General features: G+C 28.4%; 1 protein-coding gene across 3 annotated transcripts; it reads left to right on the top strand.

Moving 5' to 3' along the window:
- Nucleotides 1–514: 514 nt before the first annotated feature.
- Nucleotides 515–10,038, top strand: LOC117204012 (contactin). 3 transcript variants are annotated; one of them, XM_033441006.1, is made up of 14 exons: nucleotides 827–1,148; nucleotides 1,350–2,204; nucleotides 2,283–2,661; nucleotides 2,736–2,838; nucleotides 2,973–3,445; nucleotides 3,559–3,837; nucleotides 4,099–4,551; nucleotides 4,634–5,799; nucleotides 7,623–7,821; nucleotides 8,054–8,153; nucleotides 8,224–8,819; nucleotides 9,024–9,158; nucleotides 9,430–9,558; nucleotides 9,684–10,038. In XM_033441006.1, exons 2-14 carry the CDS (start codon nucleotides 1,401–1,403, stop codon nucleotides 9,794–9,796), a joined length of 4,929 nt encoding a protein of 1,642 aa, XP_033296897.1. In that variant the 5' UTR covers nucleotides 827–1,148; nucleotides 1,350–1,400; the 3' UTR covers nucleotides 9,797–10,038. The 3 variants fall into 3 exon arrangements, with proteins under 3 accessions (XP_033296876.1, XP_033296897.1, XP_033296887.1); XM_033440985.1 differs by lacking the exons at nucleotides 827–1,148; nucleotides 7,623–7,821 and adding an exon at nucleotides 515–611 and having other exon boundaries at nucleotides 4,634–5,776; XM_033440996.1 differs by lacking the exon at nucleotides 7,623–7,821 and having other exon boundaries at nucleotides 828–1,148; nucleotides 4,634–5,776.
- Nucleotides 10,039–10,315: the final 277 nt, after the last annotated feature.

The raw sequence follows: 10,315 nt of genomic DNA, 5'->3' as shown, positions 1-10,315 counted from the left end.
CTAAGAGAAACGTGCATAAACACGGCATCGAGGTGAGAGGGAAATAGGTTCGTTTCGAAATATTGTAAACTTGCGAATTGAAATGAATAATACAATCTTATTTTATAAATAAACAAAGCGTTTAAATCTTTTAAAATTAGGAGGCATTCCTTAGCGGAATATAAAAATAAAAATAGCAGTTTTTTTTTTATCAGGAGAACATAGCATTAGAGGAACTGACATCAGATTCTCAGGATTTCGGAAATTAAAATTTTCTGTTTCTCGGAGGAATTTCTCGCCACAATTTGGATGTTTTATCAAGAGAACATAATAAAGAATGTGATTAAAGGAAGTGACACAATTTTGACAATATGATATTATCTCTATTTAGAAAAATTTCCTTCGCTAATAATTGAAATATTTCCCTGCTCACCGTGCATATGTACGTTTCTTCTACAAAGAGTACTAAAGATCAAATGTGCGTATAGTTCAACCGCTAGCCGCTGGAGACTCTTATTCCTTGTATCTATTTCTTGGCTGACCTTTTTAACATTGCGTCGGCAATAGCCCTGCTCATCTCTGATAAAGGACCCCACCCTTATTAGTAATGGATCGAAGCGTATGTACTAAAGGTTTGTTCTCAGTAAAATAGGATATCTATTATTGTGTTGTGTGAATTAATTATGTATGTGTAACAAAATATTTATTATATTAAAGTTTATGTAATAAATCGTTTTATTTTGTTTCATTTTGATTTTATATTTTAAATTACAATTTATGGTAATTTCCTGAAACATAATTTTGACATCATGTATCTATTGTATTAAGGTTTACATTTATTCATGTGTTGTGTCAACAGTAAAGACGCTAATTTCTACAATTATTAAATAACAAATCATAGTGTTTCATACGTAAATAGAAACTAATTAAAGCTGATAAATAATAAATAGTAATACAGTTTTAAAAGGCAAAGGTCTAAACTACATTAAGTATTATATTAAATTACTTTAAGATTATAGTGCCACTCCCTAGCTTATATGGTCAAATATAATATGCTTTTATATGTAATTAAGTTCTTTCAACATTGTTCTTCATCAAAACGGCTAATTTCTTTCTTAAATTATTTATATTATTTTTGTCATAATTAATATAAATTATATTAAAGTGAGGTGAGAAATGATTAATAATATAAAAATTAATACACATTTTCCTTGATAGTATTTGTATTTATTATAAAAAAGATCAAATATTACAAAAGTCATTTGATTGACAGATGCATTATGTTTAATCACTTAATCACTTATTACATTTGATCTTAAAAAGAATATGTAATGATTTTATTTATAATAGAATATGTAATGTTTTTTCAGATTACCATTAATTTGATAAATCTATAATCTTTCAATTATATTGAAGTAATAATGTATTGTGTATCAGAGATTATAACATACATTCTTATTGTAACAAGTTATACATTTGCACAAAATGTCTTATATGGAGAACAATATCAGTGTCCACAACATTGGATAAAATTTCAAGAATCATGTTACCGTTTCATAAAGAGTCCTATTAGGGACAGACAAGAAGCTAAAAAAAATTGTGAAGCTTATCAAAGTGATCTTACTACAATTAATTCCTTAGAAGAACATGGATTTATATTATATCATTTATTATGGCAAGATCCACAACATCATAAATGGTATACTGGTATAAAATATCAAAATGGAAATTGGATAAATGAAGCTGATAATACTCAATTATTAAATATGGAAAATGCATTTTTACCTGAACCAGTTGATAATACACTTGGAGGAGATTATTTAGTGTATTCTTATCATAATAATTTACAACGATGGGGACTGGAAAAAGTAAATGGTAGAGATAGGTTCTTATACATTTGTGAAGCACCAATTTCTAATTTGCATAACTTAGTAGATGATGATCGTACTTATCAATATGGTATTGAAATTGATAATCCTCGTGAAATTCCTAGAGGACCATATTTTATCAAGCAACCTACTGATAAAGTATTTGATCTGTCAAAAAGAAAAATAAACAATGATGTTGCACTGAGTTGCTTAGCAGGTGGTTATCCTGCACCAACATATGAATGGTTCAAAGAAGATTATGAGAATGACAGACTCATTGCAACAAAAATAGATCCACTAAATAATAATAGATATACAATCAGTGGTGGCACTTTAATTATTTATGAACCTGATCAGGTAAATAATATCTTGGATTATAATCATTATATACTAAAAGAAAATGTTATTTATACAACACTAATTTATTGTTTTTAGACAGAAGACAGAGGTTCATACCACTGTAAAGCAACCAATAAATTTGGTACAATTATATCTGAAAGTGTGGAACTGTCATTTGGGTATATATTGGAATTTAATTTAAAACGTTCAGAAGAACGTGGAGAACAAAATTGGGGTAAAGTTGTATATTGTGATCCACCACAACATTTTCCAGGAGTCAAATATTATTGGGCACGTGACTATTTCCCCAATTTTGTGGAAGAAGATAAACGTGTTTTTGTTTCTCATGATGGGGCACTTTATTTTTCTGCATTGGAAATGATTGATCGTGGCAATTATTCTTGTAATGTTCAAAGTGTTGCCTCTGATACTGGTCGTAATGGGCCATTTTTCCCTTTGAGGGTTGACTCACATTGTAATTATATTCCTTTAATTGTCTTCATTTTTTCAGTCAGTATTTTATATTTTGATGAATCTCTTCATTTTCAGCCTCCTTCCAACAATTAAAGTTCTCTGGTAATTTTCCAAAGGCATTTCCAGATGCTCCAATTGCAGGAGAGGAAGTTAGACTTGAATGTGTTGCATTTGGATAGTAAGTTTAATTGTATCTCAAAATAAATTTACTATATCATCCGGTAATTTAGAATATTTAAGTTAGTAAATTGTTATTATTGTGTAAAATAGTATATAATTTTATTACATAATACATTTTTCAATTTAACACAGCCCAATTCCATCATACAATTGGACAAGAAGAGGTGCACCACTGCCACGTGGATCATACACAACTAGTTATAATCGAGTATTAATAATTCCAAAAGTACATGTTGATGATCAAGGAGAGTACACTTGTAGAGTTTATAATGACAGATCAGCAATTGAAAACTCTGTAAGACTAACTATTCAAGCAGCTCCGAATTTTACAATTCCATTAGTAGATAAACATATGGATAATAGAGGAGAGTTAACTTGGACTTGTGAAGCATTTGGAATACCAGATGTTTCTTATAGTTGGTTTAGAAATGGTGAAATGTTAAATATGGAAACACTTCCTTCACAAGATAGAGATCGATATTCTATACAAGATAATGTCTTAAGTATAAAATATTTAGATCCAGAGCGAGATCAAGCTATGTATCAATGTCGTGCAAGAAATCAGTTAAAAACAAAGTATTCATCTGCACAACTTCGAATTTTATGTAAGTTGTTATTTAGATATATAGTTTCGATAGAAATGAAATGTGTGTGTAACTTTTAAAAAAAGACTCATATTCAAAAATTATTATTTTTAAATATCATTCCAAAATTTTAGCATTAAAACCATCTTTTAAAAAACGGCCTATGGAACCCGAGACTTACGCAGCAGAAAAAGGTAATGTCACAATATTCTGTAATCCTGAAGCTGCACCTAGACCAAAATTTGTCTGGAAGAAAGATGGAAATGTGATTGGTTCTGGTGGTAGACGTAGAATTTTAGAAACTGGTAATCTAATAATTAGCCCAGTATCAAGGGATGATGAAGGCACATACATTTGCACTGCAACAAATCAATATGGAAGCGATGACACTCGTGGACGATTAATAGTATTACGTAAGACAATATACTTCATTACATACGAGTGTTCATGAAATCGAACGTAGATTAAATCAAACCAGACATACTTGACGAATTTTCAAAATCAATTTTTTCGGAAATAGAGCTCCAAATAAAAAAACTTTATATTTTAAACTTATATTTGCGTGGAGAATCATCCTCCTTTCTGATAACGGGATTCTATGATTTCACGAACATTCGATAAAACTATAGTTTTACTGAATTGTATTTAAGATATCGATTTTTATTAAATCAAAGGTGGTCCACAATTTATTGAAAAGTTACCACAACATGTTACAAGTGCAGTGATGCAAAATCAAACACTGCGTTGCATGGGGGAAGTAGTTGATGAAATGCTAGATGTAGCTTATATTTGGAAACATAATGGTTTACGTATCAGAGACGAGGATTTAATAAATAATCCTAGATTGCATATTGACGGAGAAGAACTTAATATAATAAACGCTACATTCGCAGAAGCAGGAGAATATCAATGCATAATTAAAAGTGCAGTAGGCGAAATTTCTAGTAAAACGACAGTTACAATAGAGGGACCACCAGGACCACCTGGTGGTGTACAAGTTGTAAATATTGTAAAAACTTCTACAACTTTACGTTGGACTGATGGTGCTTTTAATGGCAAACCCATTACTATGTATACTGTAAGCGCAAGAACAAATTGGAATCACACATGGTCTAATATCATAGAAAGTATGTATAATAAAATTATTTATGGTTTTTGATCACATAGATTTTTTCAATAAAAACGTACATAATGTAAATGTTATTTCAGATATAACTGCTGTTGAAGTAGATAGATATAATGGTAGAAAAGAGGCTTATTTGGAGAATGTTTTAAATCCTTATACTACATATGAGTTCTGTGTATCTGCTTTTAATGAATTAGGATACAGTTTACCATCATCACCCTCCCCACAGTACAGTACACCACCTGATAAACCAACAAAAGTTCCATCCAACATAGGCGGAGGAGGAGGTAAAATCGGAGATCTTACAATAACATGGGATCCTTTACCATCATCTGAACAAAATGGTCCAGGAATCTACTACAAAGTTTTCTGGCGTCAAAAGTATCATGAAACCGAGTTTCAGTCATTATCTTTGAAAGACTATGGTAATGCTGGGAGAAGTGTTGTTCAGATACAACAACAATATTATTACACAGAATACGAAGTTAAAGTCCAAGCTGCTAATGCATTAGGTTTTGGACCAATTTCTAATGCAGTTACGATATTTAGTGCTGAAGATATGCCCCAAGTAGCTCCACAGCAAGTTGTAGCACATGGCTACAATAGTACTAGCTTAAAAGTTAGTTGGTTGCCAATTGAACAGACACGTGAAAGGATACGGGGCAAATTAATAGGCCATAGAATAAAGTATTGGAAGGAAAGTAATAAAGAGGAAGATGCAGTATATTACTTATCTCGAAGTGCAAGACCTTGGGCTCTTGTAGTTGGTTTGCAACCTGATACTTATTACTATGTTAAAGTCATGGCGTATAATTCTGCGGGAGAAGGTCCTGAAAGCGAACGATATTTAGAAAGAACTTTCCGTAAAGCACCGCAAAAACCACCATCTTCTGTCAATGTATATGGAGTAAATCCTTCAACAGTTCGGGTTGTTTGGCGTTATGTACAACCAAGTTTAGAAGAAGAACCATTAATAGGTTATAAAATACGTGTTTGGGAGCTAGACCAAGATATGAGCACCGCGAATGATACTATTATACCAGGTGGCTCGAAATTAGAAGCTTATATCACAAATCTCAGCCCTGGAAAGGCATACCACTTACGTGTACTTGCATTTAGCAATGGAGGAGATGGACGAATGTCGAGTCCAACTCATACATTCCAAATGGGCGACGCAGCTGCTTTCAGAAGCAGTGCTGGTAATAAAATTTTGGATGCTGCTTTAGGTATATCATTGTTATTATTATTGAGAATTTATGAATACATATAGTATGAGTATAAGATACTTTTGATATATCACAGATTTACTAAACTGTTAGTAAGAAATTGAACGCGAGAGAAGAGAGAGAGAGAGAGAGAGAGAATACGTATGTGTATGCGCGCGCGTGTGTATGAAATATTTTTATGAAAAGATAGAAATAGACCAGTATAATTTGCTGTTTTCAAATCATTAATTTGTTGAGAAATATTTGTGCAAATTATGATACCATTATTATTTAATTATTTTCTAACCAGATCTAACATTGCTAGACAATATTAATCATATCCAAAACTTTTACAAATACTGTAACACATTAAAGTTAAAGAGTTCACTTTGAACAAAATACTGTTTATTGTAATATTTAGTAAGTTTTACATTAAATAGACAGTAGATGATTTTCATAAAATATTTATGACATTAGTATGATAATGTTGATATGAATATGAATGTGAAATATAAAGTGAAATCTCAATACTTTTAACAAGTACTTGTTCTTTTAAGAATAAAAGTAATGGAAAGCTTAATGGAAAAGTGGTACAAATACATTTTATTAGAAAAATAAAATAAGTACTGAAAGTACTTAAGTACTAAGCAGAACCATTTTGTAGACAAGGGTGCCTATACGAATTAATGTTATTTTTGCAAAAAAGAAGAGTTTGTCACTTTTCTCTTGAAAATAATTTATTATAAAAATATAACATACAAATTTTTACATAAATTAATATTGTTCTTCTAAATTATTTAGACTTTATGATATTATGAACAAATGATTTTTTAAGAATTTTTTATACAAGAAATCATGTTTATCCGTCCATGAATAAATATCCAAATAATGTGTAAATAATAATTATCATATTAATATTTTTTAATATTATATTCTTGTATAGACAATAATAAAAATCTTCGTTAAAAAAAATCTCATAATGCATAAAAATTTGTTACTCAATTATGTAAAAAGTTTATTATTTGTATAATCCTATTTAACTCGGAAAATTAAAATTATACAAAATAATAAATTTTGGTAGCTATAACTTATTGATGTAAGAATGTTTAATTCGTGAAAATAGAATACATACCTTTTTATACTAATACATTAATAATAAATAAAATCTTATATATGTTTTTACAAGAAAAATCAGTTTATCCTTATCCTTTATTAATAACCAGACTAAAATTAAAATTGTGGAGAATATTTTCTATAATTAGAACTATATATATACATCTTTAAATTAAAAGTATAAGTATAAATTACTAATGATTCTAAAGACATCGAAATAAAATTCAAATAAAAAAGTTAGAATTATTTTATTTGGTTTATTAAAAAGATAATTAGCTAGTTTAAATCTAATATTTGAATTGATTAATCTGAATATTAAAAATATTACATATATTGCGAGGATTAAAATAATAAAAAGTTTATATTTCATTATTTAAATATCACGTATTTCATTTTTTATAAAATATTTTGGATAGATATTATATATACATACGTAGTAGCAGATAAAGTAGTTTGGTAGTAGATATCAGTTTATTGTCAATACATACAGATTTAGTTTAATATAGAGGTTATAAGAGATAATTGTAGATATACTTAAGATAATGTCCATATAGTTTAATTTTAGAAACCGATGATTACTCTTAAGATACAAATGATAATTCCTATTTTGTAAAGAATTGTTGTAAACATATTCTGTAAAGATAAATTGTATCTTAAATTAATGCCGGTGGCTGAGAATCGTGAATAGTCTTGAGGATTTCATAAAGAACATTTTTCATTGCTATTTTATAAAGTTTTATTTTTAAAGTTAAACATGTTACGATTTACAAACCGAAAGTTATGTCCAAGTCAAGTGTTGAATAAAATTTTAAAATTTAATACTAAACAAACGAGAAGCTTGAATCTACTCGAATATCAGAGTAAGGAACTCCTAAGAGATTGTGGAGTTTCTGTACAAAATTTTGCTATTGTGGATGATCTTACTAAAGCGAATTCTGCTTTACAAAAAATAAGTTGGTATTTTTCCCTATTTCTATTATATCTAATTTACTTGTTTATTTAATTATCATTTGTATAAAGGTATAATAAATTATTGATACAGATGTGATTGTAGCATTTTAATTTATCAAAATTTAATTCTTTATTAGTTCAATCTTATAACATTCTATTATTATTAGTTACATAGATATGTTTCATTCTTTCTGTTTTTAAATGAAGCTGTTGCAATTTGATTTACTTTTATAGGTGCGGATGAGTATGTTATAAAAGCTCAGGTACTAGCTGGTGGTCGTGGGAAAGGATGGTTTGATAATGGTTTCAAAGGAGGTGTTCATCTTACAAAAGAGTAAGTGTAGATGGTATGATACATAATACAAAAGTATGTGTATTATTTATTATTGTATATTTTTTAATAGTCATAAAGCTGTCATAGATGTTGTGAGAAATATGTTAGGTCACCGTCTTATTACAAAACAAACTTCAAAAGATGGTATATTGGTACAAAAAATTATGATAGCAGAATCTGTAAATATTGCACGTGAAACATACATTTGTATTCTTATGGACAGACAACACAATGGTCCTGTATTAATAGCTTCACCATCAGGTGGTATGGATATAGAAACAGTTGCTGAAAAGAATCCAGAATTAATAAAAACAGTACCTCTTGACATATACTATGGCATTGATGATGAGATAGCCAAAGATGTTAGCATATTTCTTGGTTTTGTGGATTCAGAAATACAACAGAAAGCAATATTTGAATTAAAAAATTTGTGGAAACTATTTGTAGATATTGATGCTTTACAAGTTGAAATTAATCCATTGGTTGAAACTATAGATAAGCAAGTTATAGCAGTAGACGCAAAAATAGCATTTGATGATAATGCTGAATTTAGGCAACAAGATTTATTTGCTTTAGAAGACAGTGGTACAAAAGATCCTAGAGAAGCAGATGCATCACGTTTCAATTTGAATTATATTGGTATGGATGGCAACATAGGATGTTTGGGTATGTTTAATAATATGGTAATAATATTTGCTATACTATATATTATAGATTACTATATTATATATATATATAAAAGGAAGGAATAATTTTTGAAATAATCATTGTTTAATTTTTAATTCATAAAAATTTATGTAAAGTATTTTGAACAGAATATTATTATTCTTCTTAATTAACATAAAATTCAAAATTATATATTATATTTAGTCAATGGTGCTGGTTTGGCAATGGCTACTATGGATATAATTAAATTAAATGGTGGATCACCAGCAAATTTTCTGGATGTGGGTGGAAGCGTTAAAGAGGATCAGGTTTATCAAGCATTTAGAATTCTTAGTGAAGGTATGTATGTACTATAATAGACTCGTAGGAAAGTCGAAAAATCGAAAAAAAAAAAAGAAATTGAAGTTTTCCTATTTTTTATATATGTAACATAATGGCCTGAATAGATCTCTTAAACTTGTGAATGTGATTTGTGTAATGTGTTTCCATGATTTTATCATATTTCTTTAAGAAATTTAATTAATGATTTTATCAGATATATTATCTCTGTGAATTATATTCACATATTTTCGAAAAAAATAACTTTAAATGTTCTGTTTGATATCTCTAGATCCAAAAGTAAAAGCTATTCTTGTAAATGTATTTGGAGGTATTGTAAATTGTGCTACAATAGCAAAAGGAATTATTGCGGCATCTCATAATTTAAAGCTTAAAATTCCATTAGTTGTTAGACTAGAAGGTAATTATTTCGTTATTATTTACTTTGTAATTTTGTTACAGAAGTTATAGAATATTATCTATTTATCTATTTATTTATTTTTATTGTTATATGATTTAATAATGTTCACTATGTTTTTAAAATAGGTACTAATGTAACAGAAGCAAAGAAACTTCTTGCAGAGAGCAAGTTATCAATTGTTACAGCAAATGATTTAGATGAGGCTGCAAAAAAAGCAGTTTCTTCAGTAAAAACATAAGTTTGGTAACATTCTTGTGTATTAAGTCTATTAAGACTGGGAATTTTTGCTTCAAGTACATATATCTAGATAATATCAACACATCAAAGACTACTTTTTCTATTTCTTTTTTAACATAATATGGTTTATTTTAGTTTATTGCTTATAAATTATTTAAGTAATCTTTTAATTTGTATTTTTTTACGTTTCTGCGAAACGAGTGGTTTGTTTTGTCGATAACTGAATTAAATATTTTATTATTATTAATACCAAAATATTGTTTTCCCTTCATTATTACATCGTATTCCTTCTGTTGTAGGTGTTTTCTCTGTTCTCGTTAATAAATAGTCTTATCAATTTATTTATTAATACCCTTAAACAAGTATTATTAATTTATTGCATATATTTTATACATTTTCAATAAATAAATAAATAAATAAATGGAATATGTTTATATAGATGCTTTTAAAATAAGCTAATTTTATATTGTTTTATAATTTTATAAGATTCATTAAACATGTCTTTTATGATTATAACATA

This window comes from Bombus bifarius, unplaced genomic scaffold (assembly GCF_011952205.1).
Source record: "Bombus bifarius isolate JDL3187 unplaced genomic scaffold, Bbif_JDL3187 scf7180000007966, whole genome shotgun sequence".
In the NCBI taxonomy this organism is placed as follows: Eukaryota; Metazoa; Arthropoda; class Insecta; order Hymenoptera; family Apidae; genus Bombus; species Bombus bifarius.
Note: the sequence above shows the minus strand (reverse complement) of the source record. Positions and strands in the feature narration are given on the sequence as shown.